We start from the raw sequence: 19,172 nt of genomic DNA, 5'->3' as shown, positions 1-19,172 counted from the left end.
GACCTGTTGACCAACACATATTTCCTGTTTGAAAAAAATAGAATAAATGTTGAAGGGAAAATGTATTATTATTATTATTATTATTATTATTATTATTATTATTATTGTCATCATTGTTTATTTGTGTATCATTTAGTAAAATGTATGAATTCATTTGACATTTGAAGGCAGGCTAATAATCAAGTTCTTAGTCATATAAAAATAAATTAAGGTAAGTGCCAGGCAAGTGTCCCCTCACCAGACTCATTCACTGAATGAGCTTCTCTTCAAGTCTTGATTAATGCTTAGAGTAAAGCACTATATTTTCTGCCCTATCAATCACCATTGGTGGAGGAATGCTTAAAATTGATGGTTCCATCACTTCAGATAAGGCACAAACAAAAATGGTTATGGCAAGAGTTAATAGCCAGAGGTAAGGGGCTCAGAAGAGCATTCACTCTGGTGTGGGAATGGTTGTTAAGAGAACATGGTGGGACAGCTAGGTGGCACAGTAGAAAGAGCAATAAACCTGGAGTCCAGGAATACCTGAATTCAAATCTGGCCTTAGATACTAATAATAATCTAGCTGTGTGACTTGGGCAAGTCACTTAACCCCATTGTCTTGCAAAAGCAAACAAAAAAGAACATGAGCAAACCAAAAGAGCTACTCAAAGACAGATTTTGAACCCAGGTCTGTCTGACTCCAACTCCAGAACCCTACTTCCACTATATACATCCTCAAAAATCTAAAATGAGAACTAGATTTTGAGATTTTGTTCTCAGTCTTATAAGATGGCACCCATAATATGACCATTTGGTTTATAATCAGCTATAAAAAACAAATATACTGCAAAGCCTCAAAAAGTTTAATTATTTAAATATTATTTGACTCATAAAAATATCTTTCATACAAGAAGACTGTTTTAGGTAACAGACATTTTATACCAACACAAATTACTCAGAGACAGCAACTATTCCTTAATAGGCACTGAATATGCTTGATCAACAAATTATAAATTGTACTTCACACCCCTCAGATAATAAAAAGGAGGCCCCAAATTTAACATTTTTCTTCTTGCAAGACTTTAGCTACCGAGTTTGATGGATCGGACGCTGCTCAGATTTAGGCCGAGGCTGGATTCAGTAGTGTTATTAAGTGTCAAGTCCTCCAGACTTCTCCATTCATCAGAAGAGATTGCCTGGAAATGGTTTGTCAGAGACTGACTCACTGCTTTTGAAAGATCATCCCATGTTGTCTGTTTGCGGATATTTAAAGCACATATTGTGTTTTCAGTTTCAAAATCATCAGAACCATGGTTGACTGGTTGTTTTTCACTAATTGAGATTCTTAAGGGTATTTTAAGAGCATCTGTTAAGACAATCAGAGAATTTAAAGACAAAATATGAGAGGAAAAAAGTGACAGTGAAAAAGATTAAGTAAGTCTAAATAAAACTGGTTATTTGAAAAAATTTAGCTATCACAAAGTTTTAAATAGTATTCAATTAAATTTATGTGGAATTGTGTGTACTGTGGATGCCACCTCTTTAAATCTGGCTTTTTTTCTCCAGAGTTACTTTTCTTATACTAATACATAAATGACTCTCATCTATATTCTCTTTTTCATCCTTTCATTCTCATTCTGGTTACAAAATCATAGATCAGAGTAGAAGGGGTTTCAAAAGAGAAACTAGAGTATTATTCACATTTTTAAAAATGATAGTTTAAATTGCTTGCCAAAATTGCATGAATGATAGAGGAAGGGAACAAGGACTCAGGAAGATTTGGTTTTCTGACTCCTTATGTGATGTTCTCTGTTGTTATGAACCCTCAATTCTAGTGCCTCCCTCTAACAATTATTTCCTTTTTATCTTACATATTTGTTGCATATTGTCTCCCCTGATATACTGTAAACTCCTTGAGGGCAGGTTCTTTCTTTTGTCTCTTATGATATTTCTTTTTTTTTAGTAATGTGTCAAATAATAGGTACTTTATAAATATTGATTGATTATACCATTGTTTGACTCACAGCTGCCTACAAAAGATTACATGTAAATTATCTTTCCAATATTTCCAAAGATGATCAACATCTTTCACAATTTCATACTCCTTATTTTCTCTTTTAATACTGATCCTTCTAATCTAAAAGGCTCATTAACTGAGTGATTCATCTGACTCTTTTCTTGCTGTAGCCAAAGGCATTATTTATACAGATTGTTTTCCTCCTGATTTGTTTTTTCACTTTTTCTCCTTAAGTTGAATGCTTGATTACCTCATACCTGAATTGTTTTATTATTTCATACCTGAATAGCTTCTTAATGATCTCTTTTTTGCTTCCAATCTCTCTCTATTCCAATCCATCCTAAAGAGATGCCTGAATAATGTTCTTCAAACACTATTCATCATATACTTTTCCTACTCAATATACAATCTATAATGACTTTCCTTTAATGATCATTTTAAATCTAGGATTCTAAACCTGCAATTCTCACTCTTCCATCAACTGGCCCCTCTCACCAACATGACTTCTTATCACTTTATTTTTCTTCACAAACCCTCAACAACTCCTCTTTTCCTACAACCCCAAGTCAAATCACTTGCCACTTTCCATATAACTAACTAGCTACCAGTTTCCTTTGCATATTCTAATTCACTTTCTCCTATTTTTCCATTTGCCTGTTTGTATGACTTCATTCAAAATCCTCTCTACTACAACTTTGGATCAATGCCTGTTTCTACTCTCTCCTCACTCTTAATTTAGTACTGTATTGTGTGTACTGTTACTTGCTTTTGTTTTAGTTGTTGCATGTTGTTAATTCCCAATTGAACTATAATGCTTTGAGACCAAAAGTTTCCTGCCTTTTGTTTTTCCTTTGTAATTCTCCCACAATATGCATATGGGAAATGTTCAATGAATACATACTGTCTTAATTTGTTTTTCATATGGCATAAGTTAAATAATGAAATCATAAAGTATTAAGAATAAGTTATTAAACAGTCAAAATGGTGGCTTTCCTATTTCTCATTTTCTTTCTTAGTTGAGCTTTAGACTACATGTAATAAAAATCTGACATGAATAGAGAATCATTGAATAGAAGTTATTTACTATTTACACAAAAAGTTTGCTCAGCTTCTAAATATGAATAATAACATACATATATATATATATATATATATATATATATATATGACCTAGAAATCTAAATGTCAAAAAATATTTTTAAGGAAAATTTTTTCTAATAGAAAAACTATGAATTTAAAAAGAGAATCCTGTATTTTCTCCCTCTTATTAGTCCTCAGGTAAAGAAGTTTTTTTAATGTAGTCTGTATAATTTCTCTTTTCTTGAAATGTTTTATTATACACATAAACCCTGAAACATACAGAAAAGATTTTAAAATTGTATTTAATGAAACTAAAATCAACTTCCACAAAGTAATATCAAACATATTTGTGTATATGGCTTCTTATTTTCTGAATATTTTATTTTATTATGTTTTGTTAAGCTTACTATTTTTATGATTACAAATTATAAAATATTATACTTCCTCATTGTGTATTACTTTGTTTAGCTGTAGCCTTATCACCTTGAATATGTTTGACCTCAACTCTTACTCTCTAAAAGAACAAAAGTTAAAAAATCTACATGCTTGGGATGAAGATAAAAGCATAAGGTCATTAGTTTGGCTGCTGCTAAATTACAAAAGAATCAAGTAATCCAGAAAATAATCATGTATTGGTATGCAATTCTAATGCTGGTACCAAAGAGTCTAAATAAATATGTCAAATAAATAATTAAAAACAACTAACTAAATAAATAAATGTTGGGGTTTGAGACCCTGGGCAAATCACTTAACTTCTTACACCATTGAAGAAAATCCCTTGGATATATTTATAAATAAAAGACTGGTTATAAGGTACACAATGGGACACTGCCTGCTGAGATTCCAGTTCCTTAAAATATTTCAATGGGACACTGCCTGCTGAGATTCCAGTTCCTTAAAATATTTCAATTAGGGACTTTAGAGATTACCTAGTCCAATTCTTTCATTCTGAAGATAAGGCAGCTAGGTGGCACAATGGATAGAACATAACCTTGGAGTCAGGAAGATGGGAGTTTAAATCCAGCCTCACACTTGCTACTTACTTACTAGCTGTGTGATTTTGGGCAGGTGACATAACCCTGATTGCCTCCCATCCAGGGACATCTCCAGTCATCCTGATGACTTAGTACAGCAGCCCCTCACTCAAATCCAAATAATGTGCTTATCATGACATCACCTCCCTGATATTGTGGTCTTCTTCAAAAATGAAGGACAAACATTATTATAAGGAAACTAAAGTTTAGAGCACTGGCCCTGGAGTCAGGAGTACCTGAGTTCAAATCCAGTCTCAGACACTTAATAATAATTTACCTAGCTGTGTGGCCTTGGGCAAGCTACTTAACCCCATTGCCTTGCAAAAACAAAACAAAACAAAACAAAACACAAAAAACAAAAACTGAAGTTTAGAGAAGCAACTTGCCCAAGGTCATTGAATGAGACAGTGGCAGGCTACTCAGTCATTGTTGCTGTCATGCTAAAAATCCATACAATTAAGAAATCTGAAGAGGAAGAAGAAATAAAATCAATATTTGGTTGATGTCACTTCTTAGGTGATTAAAAAAAATAGCCCTGGATGAACAATAGGAACTTATTCTAATATAGTAATTTTATAAACATTCTAATAGTTATTTTATAATTTCAAGATGGAAACAGTAGCCATATTTAAAAATAAAATGAAATAGGTTTGTATTACTTAGGGTACTGGCATTAAGAATCAAATGAGAAAACTGTGGTTGCTTTCCATTCTCCCCCAGGCTCCAGAATTGTAAATATTTCATCATGAGATAGCTATAAAATGTCACTCACTCAAGTTCTCTAGGAGATGTTTGCAGTCATCAGTAGCAACATCATGCACAGTCCGATTGCACTTATCTCTCTTTTCAGCCTCAAGTCCACCATGGCTACATAAAATTTCTAGGCAATTCTGTAATGATAAGAGCTCAATTACTTGCTAGACTAATGAAATTAGCTTAAGTTATGTTCCCAAGAGAAATGTTATTTGCTTGCTGGAAGTCACCCTGGCAATCTTTCATTGCTAGCTTCCAAAATATGCCGAATAAGTCAGTGTCAACAAAGGCTGATGGTGAGGAGGCAAGGAGTACTTCATTGGGATGCGAATTTCACAAGAAAAGTCTTTCAGGTTTCAAGTGATTAAAAAAAAATTAAGTGAGAATGCTTAACAATTTATTTATGAGAAAACTTTAGTGAAGAAAGCAACTAAAAATTCCTGGCAAAACGCTCTGTTTTGCAGTACTATAGCAATACAAAGTCAAAGGCTGGTGGCAGAAGCATACACCTTTACTTGCCACTCTCCCTGCCACCCAACTTGTGATGGCTCTCTATACAACTGTTATAAAAATATCTACACTTGTCAGACAAAATTTAGGAATATTCTGCTTCACATTTGCTTTCCTTCTGAAAGCTACGAAAGCCTGGAAACAAAAGACCTCTCTTGTACTTGAGAATACATTGGATTTGTCTTACTGAATTGATTGTGCTTCTCCCATCACTTATAAGAATATTCTCTCTATACTACTACGTTCAGTAGCTTTAGTTATGTGTAACTCTTCATAACCCTGTTTGGGGTTTTGCTGGCAAATAATGGGGATGATATGCCATTTCCTTCTCCAGCTCATTTTACAGATGAGGAAACTGAAACCAACATGGTTAAGTGACTTGCCCAGGGTCACACAACTAGTAAATATCTGAGGCCAGATTTGAACTCAGAAAGATGGGCTGATTCCAATCTCCACATTTTATCCACTGTATCATCTAGCTGCCCAAAGATGCTAGATTGGTTTACCATTTTGTTTTTCCAACTCATTTTACATTGAGAAAACTGGAGCAATCAAGGTAAAATGACTTACCCAGGATCACACAGGTAGGCCAGTTTTGAATTCAGGTCTCACTAACTCAGGCCTGTAACTATATTCACTGTGCCACCTAACTGCCAATTTTTATATGGTAGCTGCTTAATTAACATTCAAGGCTGAAGATAGTCCTGAATGGTGTCCTTTGAAAATGCAAGCAGAGAGAATGGAAGATTAATTTCTATGAGGACCTTCACATGTTTGAATTCCAAAGTGGTAAACCATTTTTATAAAATTTTAGCAGATCAAAGACATCTCATTAGACATTTAAAATTAGTTAATGAGAGATAAGTATTTTGATCTCTCCTGAGTGGTAGGTGTCTCCCAACTAGAGTTATATTTTATCTGTTCTTTTATTTGTCTTTTATTTAAATGTTGTCTTCCTCATTAGAAATTAAATTATTTGAGGGCAGGGGCTGTATCCCGAGAGCTTACTTTAATATCTGGCATATAATAAGTTGCTTGTTAATTTATTTTGGTCATATACAGCTTAAAAAGTCAGTGGTAGAGAGGGAAATTTGCATCCAAATTTCAAAAACTATTATTGTCATAGACTATTATCTACCAAATGTTATGTTTAGCCATGTCCAACTCTTCATGACTTCAATTCATGTCTTCTTAACAAGGTAACTAAAGTGTCTTGCATTTCCTTCTCCAGTTCATTTTAAAAAATGAAGAAACTAAGACCAACATGGTTTAGTGAGCTGCCCAGGTCATGTAGTTAGCAAGTGTCTAAAACTAGATTTGAACTCAGGAAGATGAATCTTCCTGACTCCAGAACTGATACTCTATTCACTCACATCACCTACCTGCTGCCCTTTGGTTGGAAAAAGAGGATTTGGGTTCAAATTCTGGTTCTAGTAGAGCATAAGAGACGAGGTCAAACATGTTCAAGTTGATAAGCCTATTGCTATATAAAGTGATGCAGAATAAGGAAAGCACATTCAGAAGTTTAATATTGCACCAAGACAATGGAGAGAAACTAGGAAGGTCTTGGAGTTTTTCTCAGTCTCTCTCTGAAACAATTTTAAATGAAGTCTCTAAGCAGACCCTAAAGTGACAGAACCTATCAAAAGACAGAGTGAAACAACTTTTCAGCAAGATATCTTGGAAGCTCTTTAGGAAGGGTAAAAGAGGAGTACAGCTCCATCTAGGCAGGGAAACCAGGAAGTCAAACAAAGGCTTTTAGCCACAGTGTAGCTTGAAAATCAAATCACCTGGGTCTAGACTCAGCAGGCCAGTGGTACAAAAGGCCAGCAGTGAGGGTCAGAGCCCCAGTGTGAAAGGCATACTTCCAATCCTGGAACACTAGTACAACAGGCAGGACTGGATCTGGTTACTCTGATGCGGGGAACAAGCCATGTGACCTGAGAATCCAGTACGGGAAGCCAGGGAACAAACCCCTGGTCCCCAGCACAAAAAGCTTGGGACTATGCTCTTGTTGCTTCAGGAGCAGAGCTCAACTTTTAAAATCCCCAAAAGAATGCTAACCATAGAAAACTACTATGAAAGATCAAGATACCGTCTCAAAAGAGGAAAGCAGTAACAAAATGTTTACATGTAAAAACTTCAAAGGGGATTATGAATTGGTCTCAAATTCAAAAAGTTCTCTTGGAAGAACTCAAAAAGAATTTTAAAAACCAAAGAAGAGGACAAAAATTAAGAAAAGAATTGAAAGTCATGCAGGGGGGCGGCTAGGTGGCACAGTAGATAAAGCACTGACCCTGGAGTCAGGAGTACTGAACAGGGTTCAAATCCGGTCTCAGACACTTAATAATTACCTAGCTGTGTGGCCTTGGGCAAGCCACTTAACCCCATTTGCCTTGCAAAAAAAAAAAAAAGTCATTCAGGGAAATTATGTAAAATTGCAAAAAGAAACACAAAACTTGACTGAAGAAAACACTACCATTAAAGTAGAATTGCACAAATTGGGAAAAAAACACAACTCCTTTAAACATAGAATTCCCTAGAAAAGGGAACACAAAAGCTAATTGAAGAATATAAAACTTTAAAAATTAAAACCGAAGTAGAAAGCAATGACTCTATGAAAAACATCAATAATCCATTAAACAAAACCAAAAGACTGGAAAAATAGAAGAGAATGTAATTTTAGGAAAAATAACATTCTCTTCTATTTTGGAGAATTTGGAGAAAAAAACTCATGACCTATTGGTCTACCTGAGAGACATAAGTTAAAAAAAGACCCTGGCAATGCCTTTCAGGAAATGATCAAGGAAAATTTGATATCCTTAATATCCTAGAAGGTTAAAAAAATAGTCCTTGAAAGAATCCACTGCAGAAAGAAAACCCAAAATAAAAAGTCCAAGGAATATTGTAGCCAAATAGAAGAATTGTCAATGAAAGGAGAAAATAGTGTAAACAGCTAAACAGAAATAATTCTTATATCAAGGAACCACAGTTAGGAGTGGTAGGATTTAGCAACTTCAACATTAAAGGATGAGAGGACTTAGAGCATGATATTCCAGAGGGCTAGGGAGCTTGGATTACAAACAAGAATCAGGTATCCTGCAAAATTCAGCATATTCTTTCGGGGGGGGGGGGGGGAATGGACTTTCAATGAAATAAAGGCATTTTCAACCTTACCTGATAAAAAGACCAGAACTGAACAGATAATTTGATCTTCAAATGCAAGACTTAAGAGATGCAAAAAAAAAAGGTAAACAACAAAAAAAAATTGCTTGTCTATAAGACTAAAAGCAATTCTTTAGAACTGATTTCTCTTAGGGTATAAGACAAGTATAAAACAAGACATGAGAAAAAGGAGTACTGGGAGAAGTGGGAGGGGGCAGAAGAGGGCAAATAGCATTACAAGAAGAGGTACAAAGGACCTATTACAGTAGAGGAAAAGAAGGGAGGGTGTGAGCATTGAATACATCTTATTTTTGAAAGATTTGGCTCTCTTTGAAGATAAATATACAGTTTTATACTACTGGACAGGAAAGTAAGAGGGGAAAGGGAAAGAAAAGGCAATACAGAATTAATAATCATAACTGTGGATGTGAATGAGATGAATTCTTTCATAAAATGGAAGTGGAAAACAGAGTGGATTAAAAACAAGAATCCCACAAAGAATTGTTTACAAGAAACACATCTGAAGTGGACTGAGCAGCAGCCCTGGAGTCAGGAGTGCCTGAGTTCAAATCCAGTCTCAGACACTTAATAATTACCTAGTGTGTGGCCTTGGGCAAGCCACTTAACCCCATTGCCTTGCAAAAAAAAAAAAGCTAAAAGGGACAAGGAAGGAAACTATAAAAGATACCAAGGGAAATGAAGTTGTATCAATAATGAATGCAGGCACCAAATGGTATAAGAATCCAATACTTGAGGGAAAACTAAATGAATTACAGGAAGACACAGAGAACAAAACTATATTCGTGAGGGACCTCAACCTCCCTCTCAGAATTAGATAAATCTAAGCACAAAATAAACAAGAAGAAATTGAGGTGAATAGAATTTTAGAAAAGTTAGATAAGATAGACCTCTAGAAAATATTGCTTGAGGACACCAGTATCAAATAACAAATCATAAAAAATTCAACAATTACATCCAAGACAACAATGACAATGAGACATCATACCCAAACAACTTGGTTGCAGTCAAAGAAGATTGTAGGGGAAATTTTATATCTTTAATGCTTACAATGAATAAAACAGAGAAAGGAAATCAGAACTGAGCATGCAACTAAAAAAAGGTAGGAAAGAACAAATGAAAAATTCCTAATTAAAAACCAAAATAGAAATTCTGAAAATCAAGAGAAGTTTAATAAAACTGAAAGAAAGAAAACTTTTCAGCTAATAAATAAAATTAAGAGTTGCTTTTATGAAAAAAAGAACCAATAAAATAGAAAAGCCTTTGACTAATTTGATTTAAAAAAAAAGAAAACCAATCAAAAGAGAAAAGAGTGAATTCACCAATGAGGAAGAACTTAAAATAATACTTCAGAACCATTTTGCCAATAAATTTGATAATATAAGTGAAATGGATGAATATTTATAAAAGTATAAATTGTCCAGATTAACAGAAGAGGAATTAAAAGACTTAAAATAATTCCATTTCATAAAAAATAAATTGAGTAAGCCTTCTATATATATATTTGATTCTTTAAATGTTTGCTAGAATTAACTTGCAAATCCATCTGATCATGGAGATTTTTTCCTCATGGAGTTCTTTGGAGGCAATAACCATAGACTCAATTTAAAATAAAATATTAGCTAAGACACTACTGCAAGTTATCACTAGGAAAAGACACTGTGATCAATAAGGTAGGATTTATTCCAGGTATGCATACCTGAGTCTATGGTTGTTGCCTCTACATAAGGTAATGTAAAGTTCTAGAATAGATAGGGTTCTAGAATATGGTAAGGTTCTAGAATAGAAGAGCAATGAAACAATAACAACAGTACATCTTAGTTTATCAGTGATTTGGCAGATTGTGTGGAAAGAAGACAAAAAAAAACCTTGTGAGGTCTCCTAGGAAGCTGCTCTAGCAATTTAGGTGGTGAAAGGTTGATCTAAGTTGGTTCAATTCAATATGCTAAGTATTTATTAAATGTCTACTATGTGTCAATACTATTCTAAGTGCTAAGGATACAAAGACAAAAAGAAATCAAATAACAATGGTCCATACTATCAGCAACTCTGCATCCTATTTGGAGATAAAAGATAGAAAAAAAAGATCAAGAATGGAAAGGGAGAAGTGAGTTCAAATATATTGTGAGGGAATCATAAGGACATTTGGAGGCAAACCTGAATGTAAAGGATAAAAGAAAGAGAAAAGTCACATGATACAATGCTGTAGTACAGTAGAAACAGCATCGGCTATGGAATCAGGAAATCTGGATTTGTATCCTGTTTCCATCACATACTAGTAGTATCAATTTTGCAATGCATTTCATCTTTTCCTATTTGGAAGCATTTTTTAAAACACCTAATACCACATCTGTTAGGTACTAGGGATGTAAAAATGAAATAATTAAATGCTCTTAAGGAGCTTACATTCTACTGGGGGAGACAGTATGTATATAAGTATATACAAAAATGTATGCACAATAAACATGTGGCAATTTTCTTTTAGGAGATGATTCCAGTAGCTGGAAGAATCAGGGAAAATTTCATATAGAAGATACTACTTAATGCTACTTTTCAGGGAAATTAGGACATCTAAGAGAGGGAGATGAGGAAGGAGGTAGTGCATTCTACACAGAGAACCTCTACACAGTTTCCATATCTACAGAATCCAAAAATCTATATTGACAGCTTTTTAGAGCTAGGGAAACAAAACCTTAGATACATCTAGTCCTAGCCTTTGACTTTTCAGAAAAGCAAACTGGTATGCAATGAAGTAAAAAATAGTTAAGTAGTAGCAGAGCTACTCAAACTCAAGTCTCCAGAACCTTAGTATAGCTATCTTTCTTCTATATCACACTATTTATACTTACAGAATTAAAAGAACTGAAATAACTAATGTAAATCATTTTGTAGGGTACTCTAAGAAGGCCAATTATTATCAGTCTTTCAAGGCTTTTAACTTGGAAGGCTGGAAAAAAACAAGGACACTTCTGGAAGAAAGCTGTAAGTTTGGGTAGAGCTATGTATACCTCTGAAGAAACAACTGGCTAAGCCTAGAATTCTCTCTAGACAATTGGAAATGTATTTTGGGAGCATGAGTCATTTTAGTTCTAGAGATAAAGATCTGACACTCATTAGCATTGAGCAGCTAATCAAAACCTCAAGTGTGGAAAAAGGAGTGATAGGAGGAAGAGTATCCTCTGTGGCACACTGAATAAGGAAGTCAGAGAAAGAAGAGCAAAATATGTTCAGAGATGGGGAAATCTTAAAAATTATTTAAAGCTAAAAAAAGAGAATTTAGAAGAGTATGTGAGCAATAGAGACAAGTGGTGAATGAAGAAGGAAGAATGAAAGCAAGAAAATAAGGAGCTATTCAGTGCTTACTATCTGCCAAACCTGTGCTAGATGCTTTACAAATATTATCTCTTTTGATCCCCAAAACAGCTCTGGGAGATAGTGCTACTTTTATACTCATCTTTACAGTAAAGGAAACAGAAACAGGCAAAGGTTAAGTGACTTACCCAGAGTCACACAGCTAGTAGTTGCTTAGGAACTAAATTGACTTCATTTCTTCCTAATGCCAAGATCATTGTTCTACCTAATATGTTTCTGAAGCACTAGAAGACTGAGAATGAGAAGATGTGAGAATTTGGCAAAATGGAATCTTGAGAACTCTAATCTATGGTTCAACATCAGGAAACATGCAAATCAGAAGGTAGAAGTCATACTATAACTTCCTCAAGGGAGAAATTAAAACTCTAAAGTATCTGTTCAATATCTGCTTCTTTTACTACAAGTGATATAACAGAGTACTGATAATTAAACATATAATCACACAGCTATGCCTCCTTTCCCTTTATGTTGAATAACTGAAAATGGGGTGGACGCAATCTCTATACAACAGATATTAGGAGAGTACTCCTATTACCAAACAATCTGCTATCTGATATATTCATAGCTTTACCCCAAGAAAAGCTAATGATGGCTTTAAAAAGAGGAGAGGAGAATAACCAGACTACATCACCTTAAAATCTGGTTCTTGGATTTACAGCATAAGACCTGATGAATATGAAAGAACACATAATGTTTTCAATTTGCTGTACTATTCTATTAAAATATTCTAGCTATGACTAGTCAGAAAGGTAAGATATTTAATTTTTCCAAGAGGAGAGGGACTTTGTTCTAGATAAAATTTTCTTGAGCTGATGAAGCTTCCTTACTTCAACTCAGTCAAAATTTTTTCTTAAGGGGGTAGTGTGTTTGTACTTTCCCTTTAATGGTAAAATAAACATGGAAGGCAGTGAGAATCCATGGAAATAGTCATGAAAAGAACCAAAGTTTTAGCTCCAGCTCTGCCACTATCTCAGGCAAGTTAGAACCTTATTGGACTTTAGCTTTTCATTTGTGAAATGATCACCAAGGTTCTTGCCAACTCTGAAATTTTATGATGCTTCAAACTTTTATGCTTTATGACCTTCAAATTCTTCCATTTATACCCCCCCTTTCTCTCACACATGTTACATAGCTATTATAAGGTAGATGTGTTTTATGATCTCAAGTATTTAAATTCATTGTTCTGAGAAAGGGCTCATAAGTTCAGCTGACTCTGAAATAGTTTTAGGACATCCTGTACTCCCCCCAAAAGAATAAGAATCCCTGTTGTTGAAGGAAGAATATTTCAGAGTAAAAGAATTATTATGTATTACTATCTGAAGGTTTATGCAATGCTAAATAGGAACGTAGATGGCACAATGGATGGAGTACAGGAAGAGAGGTCAAAAAGATTCATCTTTGCGAGATCAAATCTAGCCTCAGACTCTTACTAGCTGTCTGGCTGGACAAATCTCTCAATTCTGCTTGCCTCAGTTTCCTCATCTGTAAAATGAACTGGAGAAAGAAATGACATATCATCCCAGAATCTCTATCAAGAAACCACCAAATAAGGTCATAAAGAGTTGTACCCAACTGAAACTACTAAACAACAACAATAGTTTTAAAATTTTGCCTCCAAAACTACATATATAGTAACCCTCTAAAGAAGAAGCACACATGGACTTGTGGAAAATGCCTCATGGGGATAGAACTGATCATCATTATTGAATAAATGTGTATTTGCATACTAATTTTCTCTCCTGTAAAATCTTCACTTGAATCTTCTGACATTTACACAATTGAATTATTGTACATTCAACTTTGGGGGCATTTACTATGTACCATTTTTAAGACTTTGATCTTAAACAATGACTAAGGCTGCAAATAACACCTTAACCTAAAGCACTGCTTTTCTTTCAAATTGATCATAGGACTTCCTCTAATAACACCAATTCAATTGGAAAGAGAGATCATTTGCATTTTTACAGGATCCCAATAAAGGTATGTAACACAACCAGGGAGTTATGGAATAAGAAGGAAAGAAAATACAAGCCTCCAACCTAAGTGGAATCTTTCTATTTGGCCACAAACTAAAAACCAACCCCAGTCTGATTTGGATATCTTTCCCCCATGTTATGAGCATTAGGAAATATTTCCAAATAACCCACACATTTCCTACTAAAATCTCTACCCACAAATTCCAAGAAGAGGAGGAGATTTAAGGAATGACTCTGCTTCTTATTTCCTTTCCTTCATGCTCCAGTCCCCAATAAAGGTCTTTTGAATGTCAAGGGAACTTTTCTTTAATTCCTAAGAGTAATCTGCAAAAACCCCTCTCTATCAATATAAACATGTAGAAATATTTTATCCCCAACAAATCATTTGAGAAGAAGCTGCATTAAAGGAACACACCTTAAGGCCTTTTGATGCAGCTATATGGGCAGCAGTCCAGCCTTCTTTGTCAGCATGGTTGATGAGATCTGTAGGAACAACAGGCTTGGCTCTACAGTTGGAATTCTCCTCTCTGCAATCCAAGTCAAAAAAGCCTGAATCTGGCTCCATATCACTCATAAGGTTTCCATTATTAGGTACCCCATAGTACATAAGGAGCTTCAGGCCGTCCACATTACCAGAATCCACAGCAGCATGAATTGGGGTCCAACCATCCTGAAAATAAAAATTCAAGGTGGGGAAAATTTATAAAATAGTCTACTATATTATTTATCCAAGTCCCGTTCCAAGTTCATCTTTAATGAGCTTTTAGGATGTGTTTGTAAGCTAGAAAAGTATGAGTTCCAATCATGTCTAGCAGGATGGGCTGAAGTGATTTGGCCTTAGTTAGTTATGTTTCCCATTTTGCCATGATAAAAATTGTCTCCCATTTTTCCACTTCAGACAAAGAAGTCTATTAGAGAACAACCAGATGAGCAATGGCTAGTATCAAAAACATTTCCAAATGAGAACACAATCAGAGCAATAGGATGCTGAAAGGACTGGAAACAGTGCAACCTAAGAAGTTGAAGAATTGTGGAAGTTTAGGTTGAACAAATGATAGTGTTCATATGTAGAAGGGGTATCCTGATAGCTATTTTCAAGTATTTGAAGGATAGTTAAGAAGGATTTGGCTGATATATTTTGCCCCAGAAGGCAAGATAACTAAGAACAATGAATGGAAGCTGCAAGCTGCTTTTAGCATAAAGGAAAAATCCTACAAGAATGAGAGCCCTACACAATTGGTATGAGTTGCTGGAATAGGGAGTGAGTTCCCCGTCTCTGAATGATTTCCAGCAAATTTCTGTTCATTTATAGGTTAGATTTGATAAGCCCCTTCTGAAAACCCCTTCTAAAATTCTAAAATTTATTCACAATATCTTGCTATTATTTAGAATACAAGAATAACTTGTATTCTTTGAGAAAAGAAACTATCTTTTTTTTAAGGGTTTTTTTTGCAAGGCAATGCGGTTAAGTGGTTTGCCCAAGACCACACAGCTAGGTAATTATTAAGTATCTGAGGCCAGATTTGAACTCAGGCACTCCTGACTCCAAGGTCACCTAGGTGCCACTTAGCTGTCCCTAGAAACTATCTTTTTTTAAAAAAAATAGCTATCACCTAATAGAGTAGGTGATTAATAAATTGAATAAAAAAACTGAAAATGGATGTTTTTACCTCTCCCTGTTCTTTTAGCTGCTAATCCTAGATGAAGTCAGTAGATAAGAAAAGACCAAAGCTAGAGGGGAACTCAGTAAATGAGTCAACATTCTTCATGTTCCAGGTAAGTTAATAACATCATGATTCGGTCTTTGTCAAGTTGCTAATACTGTTCTCAGCAGTGAGGCACAAGGCAAAGAGCCTATCCCTGACAACTAGAATGACATGGTCTCAAAGCCTACACTTAGGGCAATGTGAACAATAGCAAATTCTTTCTCCTCATCAATTTATAAGATGTAGATAATATGAGCATTATCTACCCCAGAAGCAAGTTGTTATATGAATGAAATAATGTATGCCAAGTGCTTTGTAAGCCCTCAAGATTTATAGAGAGATAAGCTATTATTTTTTTTGGTGGTGGGGGGGAAGAGGTTATTAACATTTCTTTCAAAAAGTTAGTGTTAGCTCTTTCTTGGATTACTTTATTGAAGGTAAGCAACTGCTCCTAGAAAAATATCTCATCTTCCAATCTCCTTTAATATGTCCTTATATTAAAAGGCTAAAGTAAGACTTAATTACTCCTCTCAGTCCCATGATTTGCACTATTTTATCAATCTGTATGCTTCAGATTCTTTACCCTCAAGGTGCCCCACACTATTGATATCTTAAATGATTTATCCCCTGCTCTCCAAAACTAAGAAAGCTTGATAATGCATTATTTTCATATAATCATCCTATAGTTCATTTACTTTCATTTCTAAATCAGAATTAAGGGGCAGTTAGGTGATGCAGCAGGCAAAGCAGTTTTTTTGTGGGTCATTTTTCAGTTATGTTTAACTTTTTAAAATTTTTCTTGGCAAAGAGACTGGAATGAGGCAAACAGGGTTAAGTGACTTGCCCAGGGTCATACAATTAATAGAGAGAGTGCCAGGTATGAAATAAAAAGACTCATCTTTCTGAGTTCTGTTTGCCTCAGTTTCTCATCTGTAAAACTAGTTGGAGGAGGAAACAGCAAACCACTCTAGTACCTCTATCAAGGAAAACCCAATATGGGGTCATGGACCGAAATGAGTGAATAACAACAACCTCCTGAACTAACCATTATAGACTAAATTACAAAAGGAAAATAATTAAATGAAGTCACCAAAATTCTAAAAATGTAAATGCAAAAAATTCTATTGAAAGAAATCTACAGAATATGTGAACTGAAATGGTCAGCTCAGCCCTAACATCTCTCCTTAGCATCACCTGCTTCCCATTAGCTTAGATGATTTCATAAAATCACTTTGGATTTTTCTTTATTCCTCATTTGTTACATTCAATCAAATATCAAGACCTGTTCATTCTACTTCTAATGTTTTATATCTGCTTCACCTGTACTAATAGAATAGTTTCCTAATTAGGTTCCCTTTCTTTAATTCATCCTTCACAAATACCTTTGCCAAAATATATGTATATGATGAACATCATAGAATCATAGATTGAGAGCTGGAAGGAATATGAGAAACCACTGAATCCAATTCTCTCATTTTAAAGATAAGGAAGATGAAGCCCAGAGAGAATAAATAAGTTGCTCAGGATCACATGTATCTGAAACAGGATTTGAATCCAAATCTTCTCAACTCTCCATCTAGGGCCCTAGTCATGCCATATCAAACCCTTAGGGTTCATGAACAAAATCCCTAAGCTAATGTTGAAAAAAAGTTTTTTAGTCTCTTTCCCATCAACAATTGTAACCACATTTCACACTTTGTGTACTCTTCATTCCAGTAATAGTGAACTCCTCTTCCCTTTGGACATACAGGTAAGTTATCTCTTATACCTAGAAATCACTCTCCCCCCCCCTTTTCTATCTTTTATTCCCTAAAGTTTCAGCTCAGACCAGCTCCTTCATGATATCTTCCCTGATTCCCCCAGCTGAAGGGGTTCTGACCTTCACTGAATTTTTTTTTAGGACAATTAACAATAACAACCAAGAACACTTCTCTATGTATCTCTTCTTTGCCTCTATTATATTTTACCTTTTTCATATTTAGTTGTCTAGACTGTAAATTTCATTAAAGGGGTAGGAGAGGTATTATTGGTCTTTGTGCATATTGCCTGCTCATAGAATATAAATAAATATTTTCTGCATTGAATTAGTATGGTATAACGACATTTTTTAGCACTAAGTTTCCCAAGACACATTATGACACTCTTGATAAAGGGGAGCAGTGGTACAACTCAAAAAGTTTTATAAAATCCTCCCAGGGACAGCTAGGTAATGCAGAGGATAGAATGCCATGGCCTGGTGTCAGAGAGAACTCAATTCAAATCAACCTGGGACATTCACTATCTACATCAACCCTGGGCAAATCATTTAACTTCTATTTGCCTCAATTGTCTCATCTGCAAAATGAGAATAATTATAACATTCCTCTTATTATTAGGAAAGAAATCTGATGTAAATGAGAATTGTTTTTTATTATTAAATAATAGTAATAATAATTTTTACTTACACTGGTTTTTACATTTCGTTCTGTTCCAGCTTCCAACAACAGTTTAATACATTCATTATTTCCATTTTTACAGGCCAGGTATAGAGGTGTTTGTCCTCCTTCAGCAGCATGGTTAATGTCAGCATGATATGCAATTAGTAATTCTGCACACCTAAACATGAAAGTGAAATGAAAAAAAATTCTGTCTTTGAAAGCAAATGCATTATATGGTAAGGGTATTAAAATGAAAAAAGCAATGTCAAGTAATGGTGTACTAAAATGTATTCATTATTAATATGATGCTTATGGTCTGATATGCTATATGGTCAAATTTATTTTACAAGTTAATAGGCACACAATAGTTACAAATAAAAATAAAACTGGGGAATATACCTTATTTAGGCTGAGGAAAAATCTCAAACAAAAAATCATTTAGAGTCATGAAAATAAAAAAAATAAGCTGTGAAATTAGCAATTTTAATAAAATATGACAACCTAGCCCAAAACTTTAGGATCGTAGCTTTTTTTGCATTTAAAAATATTTAAAATAGTAGTTTTTGGAAGAATAAATCTTTTTATGTTTAATTTATAATTGTTATGTGAAATCGTTCCAGTTTGTAATTCAAAAGAGTAAAGCCTCTACGAAGTCAATGTGCTGATTATATCATATGAGAGATGAGGATGAGGGACAAAGAGTGATACCACATAACTCCACTATAAAAGGGAGAGAAAAGAGATTTGCTCTATCAAGAGGAAGGTTGAGTTCTCTGAATCAAGAAGGAATAAGACTGTAAATTCTAGATGGAAGGTGAAAATACATTTAATCTTCTTACTACACCTCTGTCTCCTGCTGAAACCCTTTACTTGGCACTGTTTAGTTTATTAAGTTTTGCCATGTAAAGAGGTTTAGTATCTTATTATTCTAAATGTATTTATTTCCCCAATACAATGGGGTGTGTACTTTGAGTCTTAAATATAACTGCACCAAGACTATTGTGCATAGGTCTTATCATGGGTCACCTGGAGGTAGAAACTAGAGGTAAGAACATAATAGGGAGATTAGAAAGTCCCAATGAGGACACAAAACTCTAGCTTCCTTCCATACATGGATCGTGGTCTTTTTGTAGATCTTCCCA

The 19,172-nt window shown here is 34.6% G+C and overlaps 1 protein-coding gene across 1 annotated transcript in view; it reads right to left on the bottom strand.

Moving 5' to 3' along the window:
* Positions 1-19,172, bottom strand: part of LOC141494160 (cortactin-binding protein 2-like) — a 122,121-nt gene that overhangs the window by 8,022 nt on the left and 94,927 nt on the right. The window contains exons 7-11 of the mRNA XM_074195285.1: positions 18,058-18,208; positions 14,323-14,577; positions 4,886-5,003; positions 1,073-1,348; positions 4-24 (exon numbers count right to left, since the gene is read on the bottom strand). Of these exons, the coding sequence (XP_074051386.1) occupies positions 4-24; positions 1,073-1,348; positions 4,886-5,003; positions 14,323-14,577; positions 18,058-18,208 (821 nt within the window). The remainder of the gene's footprint in view (positions 1-3; positions 25-1,072; positions 1,349-4,885; positions 5,004-14,322; positions 14,578-18,057; positions 18,209-19,172) is intronic.

Source organism: Macrotis lagotis, chromosome 7, assembly GCF_037893015.1.
Source record: "Macrotis lagotis isolate mMagLag1 chromosome 7, bilby.v1.9.chrom.fasta, whole genome shotgun sequence".
Lineage (NCBI taxonomy): Eukaryota > Metazoa > Chordata > Mammalia > Peramelemorphia > Peramelidae > Macrotis > Macrotis lagotis.
This window is presented reverse-complemented; position numbering and strand designations above follow the sequence as displayed.